Here is a 27313-nt window from a genome sequence, read left to right as displayed (position 1 = left end):
CTGGCTAGATATTGCCTGTGTGCTGGGGAAGGAGCGACAAAGGAAAATGCATGAAATCTATGCAAAGTTTGGATGAGGCGTCCATCTGATAGAGAGCTAGCTGACAAGTTTCTTGCATTTCAATGTATTTGAAAATTCTGCCATTGTTTTAGCATCTACTTTTTCCTTGTGAATTTTTTTGCAGACTTGGCATTCTGTTCTGTGGATCTGTCTTTATATTTTGGTTTTTACTACCAAATGGCTTTGATTACTGAAGTTTTTTTTTTTTTTTTTCAAATCATTCTAACATCTGTTGTACAAGTTTCCCTCATTATTCTTATTCAAAACTTTTCTGGCATTTCTTCTATATTTAATTGTACAGAGGAGCCTAAGGCTTGTCTTGTGAATTCTTTCTTCTTTCTCCTTCCCCCAAAAATTCTTGTGAATTTTATTGTGATAATGTTAGCTTTGTAGAATCATTTAAGGGAATTTAGCATCCTACTATTGAGAAGAAATGGTATGATTTTCACTTATTCAAACATATATAATTTCCCAGTAAAGTTTTATGGTCTTTTTCATATGCATCTGGCAGATTCCTTGTTACTTTATTTCCAGCCACTTATGGTGGGGGGAAAAAAAGTAAGGTACTTTTTCTATTATGTTTTTTCAGTGACTACTTTTTGGTACATAGGAAGGATATTAAAGTTTTCCTTATTCATTCTGGAATGACTCTCCTTACTAAATTACCTTTCTTCTTTTTTTTTTTCTTTTATCATGTCATGGAAAGTTCCTCCTCTTTTTTGTTTATTAAGCTCCTTTCTTTTCCTAATCAGAAAAGGATGTTATATGTTGCCAGAAGACTTTCTAGCAGCTATTGAAATGCTATTTTTCCTTTTGATCTAGTATTATGATGTATTGTACAAATGATAAATGATATAAATGTTTTTAATATTTAGTCATCCTATTCCATGGTCATGGTGTATTTTTTTTAGCGTACTTCTGGACTTCATTTATGTACAAAGCTATCTAAATTCTAAACGTCTATTCCCTCTTGGTACCATTTCCATTCTCAGTGAGTTTCTGAACTACTGTCCCTCTGCAGGGTCTCTCCTTCCTCCTCCTATCCTGCTCAGCTGAAGGTGCTCAACTGGTTTCAGGAGATGGACCTCAGCTGTCACTGCACGTCTCCAGCCAGCTGGGTGTTTGCCAAGGACAGGACGCCAAGGGCACAAGATATTGCTGGAGAGATGCACAAAGGGAAAATTGCAGAATTCTCTCAGGGACAACACCAGATGGCCACTGGTTGTCAAGGAGACTTTGAGAACCATCTCAGTTGGGGCGGGTGAGACCCTGGGCATGAGAGATGGTCTGTAAGCCGCTCCGATGCTTGCTTTGCTGAGGGGGTGTATATGTGCTGGCCCAGAAAATCCTTTTCTGCAGAGTTCACTCTCCCCTTTACAGAATTTGAAAACAGTGTCTACAGAACAAAAACATTGTTTTAGGAAAGCAGGTGGAAGCATCACTCCATTAGGAGCCCCCCTCTGGAGAACCCTCATGTCTATTTGGCTGAGTCCTGGACTGACTTGAGAGAAACAGAACATTTTGGAAGTTGCTGCCGTCTGGGTCAGGTGGACCTCAGTGTATAAATAAATCTCAGCCTAGTCGATCCTGAATATGCATTATTTATGCAAAACGGCTTTTGGGTATTAATGTCCAGTTTTCAGCTGGTTCACTCACACCCCCTGGGATTTGTGCTGTTTGTCTGGGAAAGCATTGCTGCTCACTGGATCCACCTTTGCCCTTGAGGTACAGAGGAAGGTACCCTTCCAGCAGGAGGGGCCGTGCAGTCAACCTGGTTGTCCTGAGGAACAAATGATTGGTGACATATGAGGCAGAGCTCTTTAAAGTAGGGAATGATATAAACACAAAGCCTGATTCACGGGCACTGGCCTACGTGCACTATAGCTCAGGGATCGCAGACTTTCTCTGTAAGGGCCAGCTAGGGTCATTGGTCAGATGTGTCAAATGAAGCAATATTCAGTGATGCTGTACCCACCTGCACTTCCCTGCTTTGTAAAAGCCATTCTTAGCCCATGGACTGTACAAAAACAGGTGGGGAGCTTGGCTTGGTCCCAAGTTGCAGTTTTCCAATCCCTATTTTAGATGATCTGGAAGATATGTTTTTCCCTGACTCCAAGTGGCCACTTAAGCCATGGTGCAATAAATCTCTTCCTACGTGGACTCTGCTGGGCTGCATTTCCACTCTGAGCTCTCTGAGGAAGACGGGGGCCCACTTGCCGGAGAGAATGCTTTCCCCTGCTCTGAGCATCCTGGAAGTTTCTCCTTTCAATAGGACTTATTGCTTCCTTTGGAATAATACCTCAGAAAACAACATCAATGCACGAAGATGGATGCAGTTGTTTTAATTTTTTCTTTGGTGTTAGAATTCTGAGAAGTCAGTATAATCCATTTTTTTGATTAGATATATAGTCAAATATTCCATTTCCTTTTTTGAAATAGAGCATCTATTTCTTTTTTGGAAATACAATATTGCTTAAAATATCTTCACGTTCATCTCGTCTTATTTTTAGGTTAAATTCCCCAAATTCGAATATTTCAAGTTACTTCTAGAGACAATAATTTGAATGGTAATAGTTGTTCTGGTCCAAGTAGTAAACTCTGATTTCTGGCAAGTTCTTAGCCTGGCCTTCCCTAATCTGGGGCTGCTGCATGCACACCTGTCTCATTGCAGCAGCAGAAGCATGCAGTGCATTTTGTAGGCAACAGAACCAGCTGCGGACTAGAGAGGGTGGATAATGATGCTTGGTATTAGCCTTAAAGCAACCTGACCTACATTTAGAAGAAACGCCAGGCTGGCTGCTAGATTGGATTGGCTACACTGTAATACATCCCAGTCCTGGCTGTTTTTCGCCTAAGCAATCTACCACTCAGGGATGATATGAGGATCAGTCAAGCAACCAATTTACATGCCTGGTATAGGAGCTTACATGTAAGAAATGTTTAATAAACATAAATCCTTTCCCTTTAAGGATCTCACCCTGTTCAAGAGGCACTTACTACAAGTCTGCCTTACACAGGATCCAGACCCTAGTGTAGATTGCAGAGGTGTTCCATTCATTATTAAACACCAAGATAAACGAAGCTAAACTTTAAGCAAAACCATAACCATTGTCTGTGTAGGTGAGTGTTTTGCATAGATATCTGAAATTTTTTTTTCTTAAGATATTTAAGTCTAATGTAATATAATGTAATGTACTAAGGTGCAAGAATGAGGTCTCATAATGTATGTAATCGATTTTTCTGCCTGACCTCATTGAGGATGTTCCCCAGAATTTAGATAATTTAATGCTTCCCCCATCAGGATTTGCCTTCAAACAGTTCGTTGCAGCTTCTTTGGCTCTTGAAAGGATGATTTGATATTAGCAATAAAAATGTCTTGGATGGTTGAACTTTGCACATTGTCATATACTTTGTAGTTATCTAAAATGCTAAGCTAGCAAGTAGCCCAGTAAAATCCTTTTGAAAGGAAGCACATCTCAAACCCCTTTTTTGAAATAGAGCATTGCTTAAAACATTTCCCGCTCCCCTCTGTGAGGTGGTATCATGTAGCAGTGAGGCAAATAGACGTGGGGCTGGATTGTGGGGTCCAAATCCCGGATTCCACACTTCCTAACTGGGGGACTCAGACAATTCACTTACCTTTGTGGTGCCTCCATTTCCTGATCTGTTCATTGTAGATGATAATAGACATCATAGATAATAGACATACATCAGAGAGTTGTTTGTAGATAAAGCCAATTAATTTAAGCAGACCGCTTAGAACAGTGTCTGGTTTATAATAAGTGTTAGCTATTTTATAGTTTTGGTTTAATTTGTAACAGAGAAATCCTTGGCATTATCTATTTTGGAGTAAGATACAAAATAAACATTTTAATCATTATGGAAGTAATTCATACTCATTGCGCCATGCTGGAAAGCAAATGGAAACGAGAATAAAGAGTGCCCAAGACGGGATGCCCAAGGTGACTGCCATTTGTGGTTGATCTGTTTCTCTTTGTGAACTGAGATTTGCATAACGAAACCACATTGTAAGCACAAGTTTGAGCCTAATTATTTTCACTTAACATACATGATAAGCATCTCCCCATAGTAAAACAATTGTTCATAACTTTAATGGCTGCATAATGTAATCGTATTGGTTAACTGTAATGTGTGACACATTTTCTTAGTGATGAACATTAAGTTTCTTTCTTTCTCTTTGAGTAGGGGGTGGGGGCAGCTGTTATCTATGGTGCTGGTGGCCAATAGTCACGCATATATATTCATTTACATATATATTTTTTCTTAGTATTTCCTTATTCTTAGGTTAAGTTCCCAGAAGTAAAGTCATTGGGTCAAAGGGATGAACATTCTTAAGGCTCTTGATAAACACTAACAAGCTGTTTTCTTCCCAGGCTGTTTACACGTAGACATGGATGAGGGCCACCATGCTAGTTCCAAGGGTGTTGACATCTTGGACCCCTTTGTATCTAACATCATGAGAAAATGAACACAAAAAGAGAATCATTGAAATATCTTGAAATAAAATAATTTTAAAGTTTGTTGAGCATTTTTTTGTGACTAAAAAAATCAAAACACCAAAAGCCAGACACACTTTTGACCCAGCATGATTTGAAGACCACTTTCACTTCCTGCTGAGGTATTTTGGCTCTTGTATCAGTCTGGGTTCTTCTCTCCTGTCTGGACTTAAGCTATTGCAGTAATACCTTAATACCACTATCACCATACTTGGCAGTTTAGCCATGAGGCATGCGCAATGCTAAGTCTTGGCCTTCTCTCTTCCCTTGCCAGCTACACGGTGGGCACCGTCCAGGAGAACAATGACCAGGTCTGGAAGTTCCAGAGGTACTTCCTGGTGCAGGAGTACTGTAGCCGCCTCAATATCCCCTTCCCCTTCGTCGTCTTCGCTTACTTCTACATGGTGGTGAAGAAGTGCTTCAAGTGTTGCTATAAGGAGAGAAACATGGAGTCTTCTGTCTGCTGTGAGTGGTTTATCCATGTGGGCTTGGGATCAGAAGCAGCGATTAATTTCAGGGAAGGATGCCTGGTGTGTATCTCAACAGGAAGGAGTTATTCACAAGTTCTTTCACTGTTCACATCTATACATCTGTAAAGATCAGGCATCAGGCCAACCAATGAATTGCCCTAGAGGAAGCGTAGATGAAGAAAGCACTGTGGAACTGCTGGGATAGCCTACTTTGCGGGGAATGAATGACTTTGAGACAGATCGTGTAATAATGTAAATAATATGTTGAACAGGAAGAATTCATGGGATAGTGTCCAATCATGACTTTGTTTTTGCTTTTCATTGTTCCCATGAAATGTATTCTCTAGGAACCTTTAAACCTGACTCCAGCAGGGTCTGTGACTCTTCTTAGGAAAATGGAAAATCTTACAATTGTTTTACTTGAGAAAACATCATCTCAGTTTAGAAATAGAAACATGTGGCCGGACGCGGTGGCTCATGCCTATAATCCCAGCACTTTGGGAGGTTGAGGCGGGTGGATTGCCTGAGCTCATGAGTTCGTGACCAGCCTGGGCAACACGGTGAAACTCCATCTCTACTAAAATACAAAAAAGTTAGCCGGGCGTGGTGGTGTGCGCCTGTAGTCCCAGCTACTCGGGAGGCTGAGGCAGGAGAATTGCTTGAACCTGGGAGGTGGAGCTTGCAGTGAGCTGAGATAACACCACTGCCTTCCAACCTGGGCAATAGAGTGAGACTCCATCTAAAGGGAAGGAAGGAAGGAAAGGAAGGAAAGAAGGAAGGAAGGAAGGAAGGAAGGAAGGAAGGAAGGAAGGAAGGAAGGAAGGAAGGAAGGAAGGAAGGAAGGAAGGAAGGAGGGAAGGAGGGAGGGAGGGAGGGAGGGAGGAAGGGAAGGAAGGAGGGAAGGAAGGAAGAAAGAGAGGAACGTGCAGTTCAATATATTAACCAGTCTATTGGTTAATTGCTGATGGGGCTGTCAGGGAAGGTGGGCAGTGGGCTTTCCCATTCGCCAGCTGTGGAGACTGACCCTCCGCAGCTGGAGCACAGAGGGACAGGATGGGAAGGCCAGCTGAAAGCCTTTTCTTAGTGATGCTGTTCTGGGCTGCTCCATGCCCTCTAGCCTGGCACATGTTTGAAACTGATCCTTGATTGTATGGGCACTCAGAGGTCCTTCAGAGAGTCCCTTGGCTGTCCCCTCTGACCCCAACTCCCAGGACTTGGCCATGTTTTCTCTGGTGGCTGCCCCCACCCCAGCCTCTGGTTTCCAGGTGGACACCCCACAGACTCCACACACTAATCTCTTCAGGAAGGCAGCCATCAACCCATCCACACATCGGACTGTGGATCATTCTGACTCTTATGTGGTCACCTACCTTCTTAGCCCTCACAAACTGGGGTGCAGGCAGCTCCCCACCCAGCCACCTCTCCCTACCCCTGAAGTGGGAGCAGCTGTTAGCCGCATGTCATTTGAATGCAGGCAGCCGGCACCCAGCTCTCTTCCTGGCTCTGCAGGAGCCCACACCAGGCTTGGGCTTCTCCCAGAATCACTAAGCCAGACAATCTTCCTAGCCGGCAGTTACACCTCAACCAGATTAAGCATGCAGGGAGGAAGGGACCTGTTTTTATTCGTTTGGATGTTTGGACACAAAAGAAAAGGTAGAAAGGGTACCCCTGGCCTTTTTCCTTACCCCCTAACCTCAGACCTAAGCCAAGGATCCATCTCTGGGGTGGTGGTGTAGCTGCCAACTCCTCCATCAGGCACAGTGCCAGGGCCCATAGGACCTCAGGGGCTCCTGAACATCTTTACGTTTTCTTTAAAAGCCAGAAAAAAAAAATGAGCCTTTAGATTAAAGAAAGTGTTCTCACATATATTAATGTATTTGTTTTATACCAACTAAGTCATAAAATATTTTTAATATTTTTTTCTGAAGGAAGGGACTCAGGATGGCAAATGTGCCAAGGGTGTAGGGTGACCATCGCGTTGTGGTTTGCCCAGGACTTCCCCATCTTAGTACTGAGAGTCCTGCATCCTGGGAAACCAGTTAGGATGAGCAGCCTACGTCCAACCAGTTGGGGTGCCAGCTAGTGCCCATCCAGTTAGGGTGAGCAGAGTGTACCCATCCAGTCAGGGTGAGCCGCCTGTGCCCATCTAGTTAGGGTGAGCCGCCTGTGCCCATCCAGTTAGGGTGAGCAGATTGTACCCAGCTAGTTAGGGTGAGCCACTTGTGCTCATCCAGTTAGGGTGCCAGTTTGTGCCCACCCAGTTAGGGTGAGCACCCTGCGTCCATCTGATTAGGGTGAGCAGCTTGACCCCATCCTGTTAAGGTTAGCAGAATGTACCCATTCAGTTAGGGTGAGCAGCTTGTGCCTATCTGCCCAGGACTATCCCAATTGTAGCATGGAAATTTCTGCCTTCTGGGAACCTCCTTGGTTTCAGGGACTGCTGGTCACCCTTCTGGTCTTAACGTGGCCCCGTGTGCTGACAAGGGATGTAGAGTTAATGACTCGGGTTGGACCATGCTTTGGTACCTTCAGGATTTTCATTTTCAGTTACCCTCTTGTGAAAAAAATAAAGGAGGGCCATTTTAGGTCTCTAAGTGAATCAGCTATATATAATTGTGTAACAAGTCACCCCGAAACTTGGTTTCCTGAAGGCATTTATTTGCCCTTGATTCTGTGGTTCCATCCTAGGGCGAGGCAGGGCTGGGCTGGGCGGGGCTGGCTGCCTCTACTCCTTGAAGAATCCAGTGGTTGGAAGCTGAGCCCCAGGCTGGCTGGTCCGGACGTCCACACACATTCTCACGTGCAAGGCTGGCCAGGCAGCACAAAGAGTCTCAGTGTCACCACACATAGCAGCTGGGTTCCTGCAAAGAGCAGGTGCTGCAAGGCCCCTGAGGCCGTAGCTCAGAAAGTCAGATGACGTCACTTCTGCTGCATTCTATTGGTCCAAGCAAGTCACAGGTCCACCCAGAAGGAGCTGGTAGAGAATGTGACTCCGCTTCTGGCTGGGAAGGACAGCCTGCCCGGTGGGTGGAAGAATCCACGGCCCTGTTTGGCCATCATGGCCCTGTTTGGCCACCTACCACTCTAGGCATCACTGAGCTGAATGCGCTGGTCCTCTGAGAGTGCCTCCCCCACCCAACGCTGGTCTATCAAAAGAAGGAGAGCTTCTCACTGCCCATCCTACTCCCAAATCACAGCAGAAATGCATGGGTCCCTTGGAGCAAGGTGCATGGGGACTTACCTTTCATTAACTCACCTACCATACTAGACTTGGGTAGTTTGAGCAGTCCAATATTATCTTTGATGCCTTGAACAATTTAAAACCAAATTTTCTATGCCCTGACATCTGCAGCCGCATTCACGCCTGGAAAATGCTGATTATGTGGGCTGACCCCAGGGTGCCTTTCCTCATCCTCACCATGCCCAGGCAGTTCCAGCAGATCTTTAAGAAAGAGCTTCTTCAGCATACTCTGCACTTAGCTGATTTTCTGTTACTTCTGTTCCAAAATTGATATATTTTCACAGGTAATTTGAAGATCGGGTATGTTTTCCATCCTTGAAAAAAACCTTTCCTGAGCACATTCTTTCTGAGCAGCATTTGTGGTCAATGTGGATGATTTATTTATTTATTTATTTATTTATTTATTTATTTATTTATTTTTGAGACGGAGTCTCACTGTGTTGTCCAGGCTGGAGTGCAATGGCACGATCTCGGCTCACTGCAACCTCCGCCTCCTGGGTTCAAGTGATTCTCCTGTCTCAGCCTCCCAAGTAGCTGGGACTACAGGCGCCAGCCACCACACCTGGCTAATTTTTGTATTTTTAGTAGAGACAGGGTTTCACTATTTTGGCCAGGCTGGTCTTGAACTCCTGACTTCGTGATCTGCCCGCATTGGCCTCCCAAAGTGCTGGGATTACAGGCATGAGTCACTGCCCCCCGGCCCTATGTCGATGTTTTTAAAATGCATAAACTTGGCTCCAGAAAATGACCTTTGGTAATTTGGGATTGAAATGGCTTCCTTGATATTTATAAATTATTCGGTTATCTTGTTACAGTCAGGGAGGAAAAATATATTTTCTTCTACCTATCTTAGGCTCATGGCTGAGATCCTTATAGCAAAAGACAGAGTAACAAGAGGAAAGCATAGAAATTTAATATAAGTTTTATGTGGCATCAGAGCCTTCATAAGGAAAGGAAGGTCCGAAGAAACAACATTTTTTTTTTTTTTTTGGAAATGGTGTCTCGCTCTGTCCCCCAGGCTGGAGTGCAGTAGCGCAATCTTGGCTCTCTGAAGCCTCCACCTCCCGAGTTCAAGCAATTCCCCTGCCTCAGAATCTCGAGTAGCTGAGATTACAGGGTTGCACCACCATGCCAGGCTGATTTTGTATTTTTAGTAGGGACAGGTTTCACCATGTTGACCAGGCTGGTCTCGAACTCCTGACCTCAAGTGATCCGCCCGCCTCAGCCTCCTAAAGTTCTAGGATTACAGGCATTAGCTACTGTTCTCAGCCAAACTTGAACATTTTTAATGGTAGGTTTAATGAAGAGTGTAGGGTTGTGGAGAAATAGGATAGGGCAAACAGAGTATGATCCCATGGTAATAAACTGGGAGACCTAGCAAGGCCTATGCATTCACATTTCTCTCTGCATCCCTGTGTCTTTGGAGATGAGGACACTCTTTTCCTCTACGTATAAGGAGGGTGCCTCTCACATGAGGGTCCTATGACCTGCTGTAGGGGAAGGTCAGAAAATCCTTCCTAGGTGATATGACCTGCTTCAGGGGAGAGGGGCAGGAAAAGTCAGATCAGAGAGATTGTGTGGTTTTCCTCCAGTTCTTTCAGTTTAAAATATCCAATATGCCATGATGCCATATTTTGAGGTAGTGGGTCCTAAACCCTATCATCACTTATATTCTGGACTGCCTCCAGAAACCAATAAAAAAAAGTGCTCATAAAATGTCTAAGTAGGGGGATAAAAGTTAGAAAGGAACATCATTGAGTTCTAATAAATTTCAGAAGCAAGAGTCTACCAACCTCATTTCCTGCCACAGTCCACTTTGGCAGAGTTCTGTAAAACGCACCCCACACTACCCACAGATCTAAATTGGAAAACTGAGTGAGCACAAGGATGTGTGGAAATTGTGCACAGGCAAGAAAAGCACAGCATGAAAAGGAGCACCCCCCGCTTAGCACCTATAAAAATAAATAGTGTAAAAGCAGTCCTCTTGCAGGAGGGGGTCAGTCCTGCACAAACATGAAGTCTCAGTTCTGGGGATGGAGCCATGAACAACGGCACATGGGCTGGGCCTGGAGTCCATCATTTGGTGGGAGCTAGACCAGAGGTGAGGTAGGTAATTTCATGGAGAGCCTGCGATGCAGGGAGTGAGGGGGCCTGGGAGAGCCGATTCAACAAATACATGCCAAGAGCCTACCACAAGATAGTGGGCCCTGTGGATATGGTGCTAAATAAGATAGAAGCTATCTGTGCCCTTGAGCAGGGCTCATCATGTAGGGGAGTGGGGAACAGAGAACGAAAATGGAAAGGCCTTAATTAAAAAGTGTGGGAAACACTAATTTTAAGGATTGTGCAGGGGGTTGTGATGGCCACAGAGAGGACATTTAAACCCTTGACTAGAGTGCCTCAGGGAGTATTTATGGAGGAAGGGAATATCCAAGCTGAGACCCAGAAGATGAATTGGAATTAGCCAGGCAAAGGGGCAGAGGCTGAGATGGCACCACAGAGCAAGGAGTGGGCAGAGGGATGAGGGAGTTAAGAGAGGTAGGAGGACAGGGGAGAGAAGGCCTCGGGACTGAGGGTTGTAGGAGACGAGTGTAAGGCTTGGGCTGTATCCTACAGCCACGTTTTAGCTCCATACAGTCCCCCTCTCCCTGCCCTCAGCCCACCAAGTCACAATGGGCCATCCTGAATCCCAGAGGAAGGAAAAATTGTAGACAGGAGACACGACAGTGCAAGAAATGGTGACAAGAACCATGCAACATACATCATGACACCTCATTGATGATTGGACTTGTTTCCCTCAAGGCAGAAGTGAGCAAAGAAACTCCCAGGGCCGGTTTGGGGAGACCCGCAGATCACCACGTGGAATGGGGCTTCTCAGGTCCTGATGCTCACTCCTGTGACTTGGGGAAGATGTCGGCGGAGGGGAGGGTCGTGAGATGCTCCCCCGCTGCCACCTGGAACACCACTGAAAAAAGAAAAGTCGCTGTTAGATGGGAAATTTGGAGTCAAGGGCAATTTGGAAGTGGAAAATCTAGGGGAGAATCCAGTACACGTGACTAAAGGAATAGGGTCAGGTGGCCCTTCTCTCTGCTTTCGTTAAAATCCTCGTTCTACTGTTCACAGGTGTTGTGTCTTTCAGTGGCTGCTGGACAGGTGTTGCCTTCTGTTTTTTTCCTAAGGGTATTTGATAAAATGGTCACTGACTGCCACCACTGGATTCATGTTCCATAGAGGGCTGATTCCGTCTGCGCCTTTAGTGTAATCTCAAATATTGTGAAGATTCAGAAAGTAAAAATATAAATTTTGCTAACCTAGACATGGTAATTGGTGGCAATTAAGAAACATTTAACTTGCCAAAAAGCATCGTTTTTTGTGGGGTTCTTGAACTACTTAGAAATGGAGACAAAGTTCTCATAAATATTACTTTAAATATTGATCATAACATATTTCTGTGTTCTCCCTATAGCTGTGAGCCCTAAAGTCTGGCTTTCAGAATGCAAATGTATTCACGACCCCGAACTCCTGTCACACCTTAAAGAATCATCGTAGTCAACTCTTTTAACAGCATTATTTTAAGATGTTAAATGTCACTTTGGGGATGTCATTAACCATCACACATATGTAACTGCCGTTCTTAATGAAGAAAGTGTTTTGACAATTTGGATAAGTTGCTGTCTTTCTTTCCACCGTTTTGCCTTGAAAGACAAAGTGATTCAATTCTAACTGAAAGCACAAAAAGTCTTTATATCAGGGAGAGGATTTGGAAGTTCAGATCTGGAGTTTGACTATACTCAAAAATGGCACCCAGATACTAGAAACACTTAATGACATGCCTCAGGACTCTCATTGGTTCTGTCTTGAAGCCATGTCATGGCTGGTGGCTATAGGACCTGGGAGAAGACTTAGGGGGCCATTCTGTGCCTTCATGTAACAGAAGCCCTACAGGCGTCATACTTTTTTCTGAATGATTCAGGGGAAAAAACAAACAATGGATAAAAGTTGCAGTGAGGAAGATTTTGATTCAGTACAAAGAACAATGTCGAACAGTGTGGGCTATCTGGAAATGAGATTAATTGTTCTGTGGAGGTAGTGAACTGCCCATCACTAGTGGGATTCAGGTTCAGGATGTGTGGGAGGAAGGGACTGCATGGGATAAAGGTCCATTCTCCAAAGATACATTGTACTCAGTCCAGGATCAGGAGAATCGGGAAATTCAGTACTCCAGATTAGGGATGAGGTTGAAAAGGCAGGACAAAACTCATTATATTCCCCTAAAACTTATTTAATGATTAAGCACAATATGACTATAAAATGGAAACAAATCCCCCAATTTGGCCAGCAAATGACAAGGGGCTTCAGCTCAAGGAAGCCACCAGATAAGTCAGACATGAATGAGTGAATTTGGACCTGTCTCCCAAGTGGGCCCCTGGGAGAGTGGCGATCTCATAATAATCAGAGAAACGATGTAACTCTTGATGTTATCCCTCTTCAGACAGTGTATATTCTCAGGAAGAAACAAAGAAACAGTGAGAATAGGAGACGGCAGAAGGACAGGATCTTTCTCCACCCTCGGGTGGTGTGGTGGTAATGGGACAGAGAGAGCCGAAAGCCCCACTTACTACCTGCCCACCCCCCAGGGTGCCTGGTCACTGCCTGCTCATTTGCTTCGTCTCCTTGGAGATGACGAATGTCTGAAACCACAGCACTTGGCGGTTGCCAGGACCTCTAGCTGGCAATTCATTTCCTACATGTCCTTTGCTTTGCCTCCAAATGACAGCGACGTCATGGGTTTAATTTTGAAATTGTTCTTCTTTGGAGAAAAACGCAAGATTTTTCAAATGACTTTCAGATAAGTAGAATCCAAAGTTTGACTTTTGGTACTTTTTTTGGTGACATTTTCAAGTAATAACAAAGTATGCTACCCAGTAATTGCTTTTTCATAAAATATATTATTTTTCATGATTCAGAAAGCAATCCATATTCATTATAGGACATTTGAAAAATATAGGAAAGCACAAATAAAGATGAAGAGCACATGTAACCCACCATCCAGAGGTAAATACTGTCAACACACTGGTGTTTATTCTATTATTCTTGTGTGGGTGTATAGTAATTGGATTGTTCTATGTACACAATCTAACTTGCTCATTTAACTAATAGTACATTGCCAACTTTTTCCATGTCCACAAATAACAATCTAATCTATATGACAATCTTCAGCCGTGGAGTAGTATTCCAGCCTATGGATGCACCATAATTAATCAGTTCCTTGTTAAACATGTAGATTGTTTCAATGCTTTTGCTAGCATACAATGCTATGTTAAAGAGTTCTATGCATTCGTTTCTGAGCACATGAATACTTTTTTCCTTTGAGTTATTTCTAAAGAGAAATTTCTAAATAAAGGGTATGCACCTTTTAAGTCTTTGTATATTGCCTGTCCCCCCTCCTCCACCTTCTGGTCCCCCATTACCCTAAGGCAGTAACAATTGACAGATTTTCTCCTCATATGGAAGGACTATTTATCCACGTTCTTGCCAATATGGGATATAGTCATTATTTTACTGCTAATTTTCCGGTATGGTTAGTGAAAATGCTATGTCATCATTTCTATCAGCATTTCTTTGAGTGTTACAGATGTTGGTCATTTTTTATTTTTATCTTTTGGTAATTTGTCATCCTTGCTCTCTGGCTGTCTGTGTCCAGGAGTGTCTACCCTTTCCGTGCTGATTTTTAAGCACTCCTCTTGGACTTCCTCATTGATTTTGTTTGAAGAAAAGACATTGAAACTTCTTTGTTGGGAAAAATACAATTCAAAAAATCAGTTAAGAATTATTTTGTAAAATGAGTAACCACACTTAAAAATAAATCCATATTTGCTATGTAGAATTTGCTTAAATCGAGGCTGCACACGTTGGCTGAAGCCTATAAACCCAGAACTTTGGGAGGCTGAGGCGGGTAGACCACTTGAGGTCAGGAGTTTGAGACCAGCCTGGGCCAACATGATGAAACCCCGTCTCTACTAAAAATATAAAAATTAGCTGGGTTTGGTGGTATGCACCTGTAGCCCCAGCTACTTGGGAGGATGAGGCAGGAGATTCGCTTGAACCAGGAGGCGGAGGTTGCACTGAGCTGAGATTGCACCACTGCACTCCAGCCTGGACTACCAGAGTGAAACTTCATCTACACACACACACCCATAAAGAATTTGCTTAAATCCAGCCACGTGCATATTGGTTCTGTCTTTGACCCCCAATTAATTATTTTTAAATCTAGAGAAATCTTATAATTATTCCTAAACTCTAACATGTTGATGAATACATTTAAATGGTAACTCAAAAGTTAAAAACTACGTAAATTCATTTCAAGCAGACGTGTGTGTGAGCATATGTGCTCTCCTGCCCCCGGGAATTCGTGTGGAGGTTTGACATCCATTGCGTTTGTGCTTGGAATGTAGGTGACATGTGGATCTGTTCTTTTGTTGCCTGTCATCTGAAAGGCTCAGGCACCATAATAAATTGAACGAAGAATCTTACTTGAATGTGTCCCAGAACAATCTTAGGGCATGCTCTATCTTAGGTGAATTTTCTTTGAGGTCCACGTCTCATGTTTCAGAAGGACAGGAACAATGCCTCGGCTTATTTTCCTCTCCTCCAGAGCTCCTACCCCAGTTTTAGGTTGAGAGTAGGTACACAATTCATCAGCAGTTATCCAGCTGAATGGTTTAGCATTTTTATGTCATCAAAATGGAAGAAGAGCACATATCAAATGGGAGGACTAAATTCATTAGTGGAATGATTTTGCTAAGTCACAAAACACACAGATAGGATTTGGATCGATGTCTGTTTAAATAAAGATTGCATTCCTATTTCACACAGGCAGCTTCAATTCCTCATTGTTACGGAGAAAGCCATTACTATTCCATCACTCTGATGCTGTCACTAGGAGGTAACATTAGTCAGACCAGCCTGTGCAGGACGAATCTCATTCTTAGTTCCAGAGTCTCACAAAATGCCTAGAAGATCTTAATTTAGGAAGCAAGGGGCAAATGAAACAGTTTGAATGTTTTCTTTTTCTCATTATTCAAGGTTTCAAAAATGAGGACAACGAGACTTTGGCATGGGAGGGTGTGATGAAGGAAAATTACCTTGTCAAGATCAACACGAAAGCCAACGACACCTCAGAGGAGTATGTCAGACATCCCTTTCTACTTTGCAAGGCTCCCTCTGTAGACATAAGCCCACAGAATGTAGGCAGCTTATCTGAGCAAACTCAGTAAAGAGCATTTTCAACGGAGAGCAGTACCGCCACAAAGATATTACCCGGGCAATTGAAGATGACAAACACATAAGTGTGTGCCAGCCTTTGCAGAAGGGGAAAAACCACCCATCTACTATCCCAATTGCCCTTCAAGGCCCTGGGAGAGAAAGAGGTATTTGGAGCCTGCAGTGCAGGGCCATGAAACTAGGTAACGAGAGGGTGGGTCCCCTGCTGCAGCTGCAGAGGTGGGTTCTGGCAAGACTCACAGGTCATGGGCCATTGGCATTATCTTGCAAGTGCCACACACCTATTTATCTTTGTGGTGAAGAAGTACAGAGATGAGAAGATAGACAAACCATTTTGTTGATCTGTTACAGGCTGCCCCTGAAAAATCCTGAATTCATTTATGAATCGCCTGAAGCTGTTATAAAATCCATGTGATTAAGAAATACATTGATAAAACAGCTTATAGAAATAGATAAGTCATAGCTAAGTCTGTAGGTGGCCCACAAGTAATATGCTGTGAAGTGTATAGAGCGTGCTCTTATTGTAAAGGTTAACGTTCTTCACTGACAGCTGTCACTCTTCCTGAGAGCTCAAAACACCTCAAGTTTCACTCTAACAAAATATGAGTATACATAAGCACAACTAATACCTTTGCTGGGTTCAATACAGCTATTGAAAGAAGCATGTGGTGCTCATTCTCTTTTAACAGCAGAGACCATGCCATAAGCTCTCCTCTGTCCCTAGACTCTGAGATCTGGGTTTTGCAAGGCAGAGACAGACTTACAAGTCATTTTTCAACACCCTATCAACAGAGATAGTTGTTTTATGTGCTGTGCTTCTAATTGTGATGATACAAAATTCTGCTTTGTTTGCGTACTAGGAAGACAATCAGAAAGAAGGGTAAATGCAGCGGATTCTTGATCTAGCTGAGAGTGAAAATGACTTGTATTCTGTACTTTAATTTAAAAGACTGCAAAATGGAGCCTAATAGCCCTCTCTCAATCTCTTTTTCTCTTGTTCACTTTGTTTTTCATTAATTTCTTTGCAGAATGAGGCATCGATTTAGACAACTGGATACAAAGGTATGGATCTGTTAATAGTTTGGATATATTTTTTTTTTTTTTTGGTCACTAATATCTTTGAGCTTTCAACTGGAGGCCAGTAGTTATGGTCAGAAAATAAAAGAAGTTATATTCAGCTTTCTGAATTCACTGTCTAAGAGCTGGGTGCTGGAATGGAATTGCTTCTTATGCTCTAAGCATCACCCAGGTAAGCGTCTTGAAGTCCCAATTCCATGATGTCTAAAATCTTTTCTGTCTTATCTGACTCAGGGACCCCTCTTCTCTTTCTTTCAGCTGTAGAGGCAGGTGAAGATGCTTACAATTATAGGGAACATAAGGAAGGCTCAAAAGAGCTTTCTGGGGGCCTGTGTGCCTTGATGCTCGTCTTCGCTGCCACTCTGATTTGTTGCTTGTTTTATTTGGAGGGCATTGGAAATGCGTGAGTACGTATATGAATACCAGGCATAGACAGAGTGTGTCTGCCCTCACTCTGAGCTGGGTAGCTGAAATTATAATCAGGTTCAAATCACAATCAGAAATCACAATCGATTCCTATATGCTAGATTCCTGCCAGGCTCTGAAGAGGAGATGATATTTGGTATTCCATCACGTTATTTTGAGAATGGCATCCTGGATGATGACATTCATAGACCTTCCAGTATTGTGGCTGTTCGGTGGGTAGACAAGACCCATCTGGTTTGGCAAAATCTACACCAACCCGTACCTTGTCCATAGTATAGAGCCTTAATAAATGTTTATTGAATGAATAAATGAACAAAAGGGGTCCTTTGCAGAGCTCTCATATATGAGAACGTATCTGTTTACAGTTTCTTGTTTATTTATTTGTGTTATTTATCCCCAACATTTAAAAAATCTAGGTAGTAGTTGTCAGCTGTGAAGGTCCTAAATCTAGAGAACCGTGGGTTGTTCTAAGCAGCTGCAATGAGGGGCAGCGTGAACCAGAAGAGAGCCGAGTGGGAAGAAGGAGGGGAGTCTGGGTCATTCTGCCTGGGAACTTGCTTGCCTCTTTATAGAGTTGGATTTTATTCCCACGCAAGGGAAGGCTCAGGGAGTTTTAAAACCCAAGAGGGACCTATCTGGAATCCTCCTTTCAAAGTGCTCTCTGAGTGATCAGGATGATCGTGGAGGAGAGGCTCCAGCAATCTGGTTGGGGAGTTGGATGCGGTAGGAACTCTTCTACGTAGCGTGTTTGTAGAGAAAACAATATTTTAGTTTGTTTTGTTGTTTTGTTTTTTATTTGAGAGTTTATTTGGGGTGACTTCGGAGGAAGCTAATGGAAAGCCATCTTAGGGTTTGGGCAAAAGCTTCCCCAAGCCACACCTTGGTTCTGACTCTGCTGTGGAACGTGCAGAGAGTGGACAGAGGAGGGAGCAACAGTGGATGCAGGAAGAGAGGGACAGGGTGGGAGACTTGGCCCCAGCCTGGGCCCTGGGTCAGAGGAGAAGCAGTAGAATTGTGGATACAGGACCAGCTGATCTGACTCCCAGGGTCCAGGCTGTTCGTCAGCCTGGACCCCCACTGCACAGCGCAGAGCCTCGGCCATCACTCAGGTGGTCCCACCGCCTCCCTCCCCTCCTCCCTTTCCCCTTGCTCTCTGTCTCTTTAAAAATTTCCCCTCTGTCCTCTTACCTCCCCTTCTGAACAACCAAAAAACCCTCCTTCTTTTTACTCACACAGAATTTTAGGGATAATCTTTTGTTTCTCAAGAAAGCTTTTGGAATCTTTTAAATTTATTTTAAAACAACTTTATTGAGAGATCACTGACATACAAAATTACATATATTTAAAATGTACAATTTGATGTTTTGATGCATGTATACATTGCAAAATGATCACCACAACCCAGCCCAGCTAATTAACATCGTATTACTTCTACATATTTACCATCTGTGAGTGTTGTATGTATGTGTGAGGGAATGAGATTAATTTAAAATCTCTCCTCCTGGCAAATTTCATGGGTCCAATATTGTTAACTGTTGTCACCATGCTGTACAGTCGATCTCTAGAATTTATTTATCTTGCATAACAGAAATTTTCTGCCCTTTGACCAATATCACCTTATTTGCCCCCTATTCTTAGCCCCCGGCAACCACCATGCTACTCTCTGACTCGATGAGTTTGACTCTTTTAGATTTCACATATAAGTGAGATAGCACAGTATTTCTCTTTCTGTGTCTGGCTTATTTTGTTTAGCATAATGTCCTTCAGCTCCACTTATGCTGTGGAAAATGGCAGGATTTCTTTCCTTATTTTAAGGCTGAAAAATATCCCATTATAGGTATGTACCACATTTTCTTCATCCATTGATCTCTTGATGGACATTAGGTAGTTTCCATATTTTGGCTATTGTGAATCATGCAGCAGTGAATGTGAGAAGGCAGATATCTCTTTGTGATCCTGATTTCAATTCTTTTGGATCTAAACCCAGAGGTGGGATTGCTGGATCATATGATAACTGTATTTTTATTTTTGTGAGGAGCTTCCATACTGTTTTCCGTAATAGCTATATCAACTTACCTTCCCAATAGTGTACAAGAGTTCCCCCTTTCCCACCTCCTTGCCAACACTTACCATCTGCCTTTTTGATAATAACCATCATAACAGATGTGAGGTATGGTCTTATTGTGGTTTTGATTTGCATTTCCCTATGATTAAGTGCCGAGCACCTTTTTACCTGTTTGACATCTGAATTTCTTCTTCTGAGAAGTGTCTATTTAAGTTTTGCCCACTTTTAGTCAGTTTATTTGTATTTTTGGTATTGAGTTGTGTGAGTTCCTTATGTATTGTGGATATTAGGTGCTTACTGATAAATGGTTTGTAAATCTCTTTTTCCCACTTCATAGGTTGCCCTTTTATTTTATTTATTGCTTCCTTTGTTGTGAAGAAGATTTTGTTTTATATAATCCCACTTGATTATTTTTGCTTTTGTTGTCCTTGCTTTTGGAGTCATATCCAAAAATTCATTGCCAAGACCAGAGTCAAGAAAGTTTTTCCCTATGCTTTCTTCTAGGAGTTTTGCAGTTTCAAGTCTTATGTTTAAGACTTTGATCCATTTTGAGTTGATTTTTGTGTATAGTGTGAGATAGGGGTCCAATGTTATTCTTTTACCTGTGGGTATTCAGTTTTTTCAAAACCATTTATTGAAGAGACTTTCCTTTCCCCACTGATGCCTTTAGATAAATCAGTTGGCTATAAATATGTGGATTTATTTCTGGGCTTTTTATTCTATTCTGTTGGTCTATATGTCTTTTTTATGCCAGTACCATACTGTTTTGATTACTTTAGCTTTGTAATATAATTTGAAGTCAGGATGTGTGATGCTTCCAGCTTAGTTCTTTTTGCTCAAGATTGCTTTGGCTATTCAGAATCTTCTGTGGTATTATATACATTTTAGGATTGTTATTTCTATTTCTGTCAAAAAAAAAAAAAAAAGCCCATGGTATTTTGATAGGGATTGCATTGAATCTGTAGACTTCTTTAAGTAGAATGGATATTTTAACTATATTCATTTTTTCAATCCATGAACATGGGATGTTTTTCCATTTATTTGTGTCTTTTAAACTTTCCTTTATCAATGTTTTATAATTTTCAGTGTACCAGTCTTTTACTTCTCTGTTAAATTTCTAAGAATTTTATTCTTTTTGTTACTTATATTAATGGATTGTTTTCATAATTTCCCTTCTAGATAGCTCTTTGCTGATGTATAGAAATGCCATTAATTTTTGTATGTTGACTTTGTATCCTGCAAATATACTGAATTTATTTATTAGTTCTAACAGTTTGTTGTTGTTGTTGTTGTTGTTGTTGTTGTTTTTGAGATGGAGTCTCACTCTGTCACCCAGGCTGGAGTGCAGTGGTGCAATCTCAGCTCACTGCAAGCTCCGCCTCCTGGGTTCAAGTGATTCTCCTGCCTCATCCTCCTGAGTGGCTGGGATTACAGGTGCGCACCACCATGCCCAGCTAATTTTTGTGTTTTTAGTTGAGATGGGGTTTCACATGTTGGGCAGGATGGTCTCCATCTCCTGATTTCGTGATCTGCCCGCCTTGGCCTCCCAACGTGCTGGGATTACAGGCGTGAGCCACCGCGCCCAGCAGTTCTAACAGTTTGTGTGTATGTGTGTGTGTGTGTGTGTGTGTGTGTGTGTAGTCTTTAGGGTTTTCTTCATATAAGATTATGTTATCTGCAAACAGAGATAATTTTACTTTTTTCTTTTTTATTTAGATGCCTTTTCTTTTCTTTTTTTCTTGTCTGATTTCTCTGGCTAGAACTTCTTATGCTGTTAAATAGCAGTAGTGAGAATGGGCATCCTTGCCTTATTCTAGATCTTAGAGAAAAAGCTTTCAGTTTTACCCCATGAAGTATGATGTTAGTTGTGGGTTTTTCATATATGGCCTTTATTGTGTTGTGGTAAGTTCCTTCTATACCTATTTTGTTGAGAGTCTTTTTTATTTTATTTTTTTTTAAATCATGAAAAGACCTTGAATTTTGTCAACTGCTTTTTCTGCATCTGTTGAGATGATCATGTGGTTTTCATCTTTCATTCTGTTAATGTGGTGTATCACACTGATGAATCTTCATATGTTGAACCACCCTTGCATACCAGTGATGCACTGGGTATGCATCACCACCACTGGGTGGTGGTGTCTCCACGGAGCCTTTCAATGTGCTCTGAAATTCAGTTTGCTAGTAATTTATTGAGATTTCTGTATCTATGTTCCTCAGGAACTTTGGCCTATAGTTTTCTTTTCTTGTGTTTCTTTTTCTGGCTTTGGTAAAAGAATAATGCTGGCCTCACACAATGAATTTGTACTTGTTCCCTTTTCTAATTTTTGGAAGAGTCTAAGGTTTGGTATTTGTTCTTCTTTGACTGTCTGCCAGAATTTCCCAGTAAGCCATCTGATTTCCCAGTAAGCCATCCTGGGCTTTTCTTTGTTGAAAGCTTTTGATTGCTGATTTTGTTTTCTTCATTTGTTGTTTGTCTGTTCAGGCTTTGTATTTCTTCTTGATCCAGGTCTTTGTAAGTTGTACATTTCTGGGATATTTTCATTTCTTCTAGGTTTATCTACCTTTTTGCATAGAATTGTTTATATTAGCCCCTTCGGATTCCTTTTGTTACTATGCCCTCTCTGTAAGGTTGTCTTTCTCATTTCTGATTGTATTTATTTGTGTCTTCTTCCTTTTTTTAAAAAGGTTTGTTGATTTTGTTTATCTTTTCAAAAAACCAACTCTTACTTTCAATGATTTTTTTTTTCCCATTGTTTTTTGACTCTTTTTTTTTTTTTTTTTAATGTATTTTGGTCTTGGAGTTTTTGCTCTACTTTAAACAGCTTACTAAAGTCATTTTACTATTAACAAATACAAGGGTATCTCAAAAGCTCCTATAGGGAATACAAAATTTCCCCATCTCATTATACCAGAAAACAATACAATTCATCTTAAGTCTGTAAGTATGGATCTTACTATGCCTTATTTATTTTAGGAAGCCATTAGCACTTCTAGTTTCATTTTGTTCTTTTATTTTTAAACAGTTAAAGAAAAAGGTTACTACTGAAATTAAGCCCAACTTCAATACAGATTTTTTGTTTCTTGAGTGAGTGATATAGCAAATTGGAAACCAAACTGTACAGAAATTGCTTTTATCAAGTGTACTAATATGACGTGTAATTTAAAATGACTTCGTGTATCTTTTGTAATAAATTAGTGAAACATGCATGGATCAAGATTCATTTCATTATGCCTTTTATTTAAATTGTGTGCTGTTTTGTGTGGGGGGGGAGATCTTTTATTTGCAAAATTTCATTAGTATCACATTATTTTTATTAGTATTATACTTTTACCAAAGCAAAACTTAATATCTTATAATTTTATTGATGTTAGTTACATAGAACATATTCTTTTTACATATTACTTGTTCTTATTATTGAAATCTATTATCTCTATTTGGGAGCCACTAATGATTTGCCTCTGAATAAAGTTAATATTAATTGGTTTACTAACTGGTTACTAATTGTTAGTGATATGATTTCAGAAAGTAAGCAATGATCAGGATCTGAAATGCCACATGCCACTCTCATTCTGCCTTATTTTAGATGTGCTGTACTTGCTATTTAGTAGACATGTCTGTTTCTTAGAAAAGGCACAGAGCAATAATTTAAAAATGAAAGTTGGAAAATTTATCTTAAGACCAGTTCTATTTTTTTCTCTTTCCAAGCTTAATGATCTCAAGGGTCTTCTGAAAGAAATTGCTAATAAAATCAAATAAAACTGTATGAACTCTAATGGAGAAAATCTAATTATAGCAAGGTGAGTCATTCTAATGGCTTTTTACTTTGCTCTGAAAATTTACATCTTTTAAGACTAATTTAAAATCATGATTTTTTCTCAGTTATTTCCATAAATTACCAAATTTGAAAATAATGCATTGTGCAAAAAAAAAAAAAAAAAAAAAAAAAAAAAAATTATAGAGGTACAGAAGGAAACAAGTTGAAGTTCCTTCTCACATTACCTTCCCTACCAATTTTGGTCCCCACACCAGGGGTTAGCATTGTTAGGGACAGGGTTTAAGTATCTTGTCCTGTAGGACCTTTTAAAACACTTGTAACCTATATAGCTATTTTGGCATGAATTGAAACAAGGCCGCACTGTTCCAAGATCTGCTATTTTTTAATCTTCCTTAATTCTGTATCATGAAGTATTTACAGATCAGCACCCAAAAATGTCTTATTCTCATAGTATATTTATTACGATGAATATACAAATATGTTAATCATCTTTTTGCTAACAAAATGTTTTGGTGAGGCATTCAAGGTTTTTAACAATAGCTCTTTTGCACAATTAAAATGCAATTCAATTTACTGGCAAAATTTAACCCAAGACTTTGCTCCATGGTCTTACCGTTTGCTTTTGTTATGTTTTCTCATTACCTGTCCAAATCTTAAAACCAAATGTTAAGAATGTTTTTAGGGACATGTCAAGTTAGGAAAAAAACAGCAACGGGCATTCCACTGGATTAGAATATTTTTTGAGAAAGCAAATTGTAAGGAATGGAAACATAATTAAGAATTCTCTTCTTTCTCCTTCCTCTCTTCCCTTCCTTCCATGAGTATTTATTGAGTACCTGCTCAGTGCTCAGAACTGTGCTGACCCTGGCACTGACCTCATACACTGACCAGTCTATGCATTAAGTACTTAAGCTGCAGAAATTTCTATTCATGGGATGATTGTGCTATACGGGAAATCATGTTGCATCAGGTTCCTTTCAATCTTTCTGGTCTCAGAGTTCTTTTCCTTGGGTTCTGACAGTTGTAGCTCATATCAAAAAGCACTGTATTATGGAGGGCTTTGTTAGAGTAAGATTGATGCATATTTGATGTAATCTGAAAGGGAGGTACAGCCTCCTGATGTGCTCAAGAAAATAAGCCTTGCGTATTAAGGGAGAACTTATTTCAACTCTTTCATAATTGTGTTTAATGAAAACACTATTAAACCTTATAATAAATTACAATTTGGATTTTGAAACACATGCCATTTTGTTTGTCAGCTGAAATGTAGGAAAAAAAACAATGAGGAACGTAAAACAACTAAAATGATGCAAATCTAAAGGTGATTAAAAAGTTGTAATCATCAGAAAAGAGTCAGATTCAGACACGCACATCCCCCTCTTAAATCTCCAATCTTCTGTCTCTCAATCTTTCTCAAATGTGCTGTGAGTAAAATGGGCAGGCAGACTGATTTCCTATCAACTTGCCCTTTGTTTAACTTTAAACTTTCATTAACATATTGAGAATTAAGTAATTGGTGAGTGAAAGGAACTAAGAGAAGGACATCACCTACTTTTTATGTGTGTGCAGGTGTAGATATTTGTGTCTACACAGAAAAAAAGAGGAGCAAAAGAGGCCGTGAGAAAACAGGTGCCCCCCAAATTCAGAACCACTGGTGGCCTTAGAGACAACAAATTTGGCATGTCCAATTTTTCATATGCTTTTTAATTCCAGATATAAGATCATTGTTTTGAATGGTGTGTTTGTCATATCCTTAACGTTGCTGAAAATATAACTTTATAGGCAACCAGCTAGGTATACTCTGCCAGTGCCTCCTGAGGCTTCTTTCTCTAGAGGGGTGAGGGTAATCTTTTCCCTGCGGTAGTGGTCAGGAAAGACAGTGTCAGCCTCTTGTGGGAGTGAACTGGTAACCATTTGATGTGGGCGAGGAGCTGACCCTGGGGGCAAGCCTTTACCAATTCCTCCGTCTCCATCTCTGAATCAGCCTTTGATCCAGGAAGTTGGGATGAAATACACAGGTAATTGTCTATTGTTTTCCTTCTCTTACACCAAAGTTGAAAGGAAGTAAGAATCCAGGGTGAGAGCAAGTCATTTGTTTTCTCCTATCTTCATACCTAAGGAGTGGGCACCCTCCCCGAAGACTATGGGAACAGACCTTACCTTAAGGAAGGCCCCTGGAAATTGTTCATTTCCTGCATAACAATCCATTGATTCTTGCATTTGCTGCACTTACGTTCTAGTTCATTAAAAGAATCTAGGTTGTTCTTTGGGGGGGCTCATCATAAACCCACATTTTTCTAAGTTATTTCAGTTTTAATTCATTTTTTTAAATTTATGCAGAAACCACTGAGCAAATAAAGTGCTCAGAAACATTCTGGAATTTAACCTAGATTGAATGCGTTGAGGCTTGATCATTCAACCTGAGTCACGCAGCTCACACTGACAAACTGGTCAGAATACACATCTTTAAGAGAAAAAAACGTTCTCAGAGCTGCTTCTATTTAAAAAAAACATCTCTCAACTTTGGTGGTATATTTGGATCTATTCCCAGTATATTCCCAGTATATTTTGAAGCAAACCATATCCTGCCTGAGAATGGAAGTGGGAAATCTATTCTTAACACAGTGTTCTTTCTTTGTTTTCACAGATCATATTAAGGAATGCTGATGAACAATTTTGCTATCGACTACTAAATGAGAGATTTTCAGGCCCCTGGGTATAGGATGGATGATTTTTAATCACCCTAGTGTGCTGAAACCTTGAGAAAGTGTGTGATTGGTTTCACATGTGAAGATGTAAAGGAAGAACATTTCCTTCACGTGTTTCTCCAGAATGGTGCCTTGATTCTCTCTGTGTCTCAGTGCCTGGGACTGGAGGTTGATAGTTTGAGTGTGTTCTTACCACCTCCTTTTTCCTTCAATCTTATTTTTGATGAACACGTCTATAGGAGAACATCTCTCCTATGAATAAGAACCTGGTCATACTCTACTCCTGTACTGTGTCTTTGTTTATGTCCAATTGATTGTCTACTTTTCCCTTTTTTGTATTATGTGACTGATTAGTTGGCATATTGTTAAAAGTCTCCCAAATTAGGCCAGATTCTAAAACATGCTGCAGCAAGAGGACCCTGCTCTCTTCAGGAAAAGTGTGTTCATTTCTCAGGATGCTTCTTACCTGTCAGAGGAGTAACGAGGCAGTCTCTTGCTCTCTTGGACTCACCAGGCTCCTATTGAAGGAACCATCCCCATTCCTAAATATGTGAAAAGTCACCCAAAAATCAACCTTGAAAGGCACTACTGACTTTGTTCTTATTGGATACTACTCTTATTTATTATTTTTTCATTAAAAATAATAGCTGGCTATTATAGAAAATTTAGACCATGTAGAGATGTAGAAAGAACATACATTGTCCCCCATTACCTTAAGGTAATCACTGCTAACAATTTCTGGATGGTTTTTCCAGTCTATTTTTTTTTCTATGTATGTCTCAATTCTCTTATAAAATTTTACAGAATGTTATCATACTACATATATACTTTTATGTAAGCTTTTTCACTTAATATTTTATCAAAGATGTTTTTATTATATTCATAGCCTTCTTAAACATTATATCAGTAATTGCATAAGAGGCAACCTCTAGTGATTTCCATAATTTTGCTCATTGAAGACTGTTTCCAATTGATAATTGGATGAGCATCTTTGTGCATGAATCTTTTTGCTGTATTTGGGGAAATTTTCCAAGGTTAGATTCCAAGAAATATTTATTATTAAACCATTTATAAGGCTTTTTCGTAAATGTATAGCAAATAGGAATTATTAACTTGAGCATAAGATATGAGATACATGAACCTAAACTATTAAAATAAAATATTATATTTAACCCTTAGTTTAAGAAGAAGTCAATAGGCTTATTTAAATAATATGGATGGTGGGCAGATCACTTGAGGTCAGGAGTTCGAGACCAGCCTGGCCAACATGGCGAAACCACATCTCTACTAAAAATACAAAAATTAGCTGGATGTGGTGGTGCACTCCTGTAATCCCAGCTACTCAGAAGGCTGAGGTACTAGAATTGCTTGAACCCGGGAGGCGGAGGGTGCAGTGAACCGAGATTGCACCACTGCAGTCCAGCCTGGGTGACAGAGTGAGACTCTGACTCAAACTAAATAAATAAACATTATGGATGGTGAAGGGAATAGTACAGAATTGGAGAGATTATCTTACTGAACACTTGTAGTCCCAGCTTTCTCTGGAAGTGGTGGTATTTGAGCAGGATGTGCACAAAGCAATTGAAATGCCCATAATTAGTTTTTCAGCTGTGAATACACTATAAACTCAATGGCTGAAGGAGGAAATTTTAGAAAGAAGCTACTAAAAGATCTATTAGAAAACTACAA

General features: G+C 40.8%; 1 protein-coding gene across 1 annotated transcript in view; it reads left to right on the top strand.

The window, feature by feature from the left end:
- TRPM8 (transient receptor potential cation channel subfamily M member 8) overlaps positions 1-26802 on the top strand; it is a 90835-nt gene extending 64033 nt beyond the window's left edge. Inside the window, exons 21-25 of the mRNA XM_017890395.1 lie at positions 4852-5042; positions 15375-15474; positions 16601-16634; positions 22847-22938; positions 25564-26802. Coding sequence (XP_017745884.1) covers positions 4852-5042; positions 15375-15474; positions 16601-16634; positions 22847-22897 — 376 coding nt within the window. The 3' untranslated portion in view covers positions 22898-22938; positions 25564-26802. The remainder of the gene's footprint in view (positions 1-4851; positions 5043-15374; positions 15475-16600; positions 16635-22846; positions 22939-25563) is intronic.
- Positions 26803-27313: the final 511 nt, after the last annotated feature.

The sequence above is a fragment of the Rhinopithecus bieti genome, unplaced genomic scaffold, assembly GCF_001698545.2.
Source record: "Rhinopithecus bieti isolate Rb0 unplaced genomic scaffold, ASM169854v2 scaffold_19482, whole genome shotgun sequence".
In the NCBI taxonomy this organism is placed as follows: Eukaryota; Metazoa; Chordata; class Mammalia; order Primates; family Cercopithecidae; genus Rhinopithecus; species Rhinopithecus bieti.
This window is presented reverse-complemented; position numbering and strand designations above follow the sequence as displayed.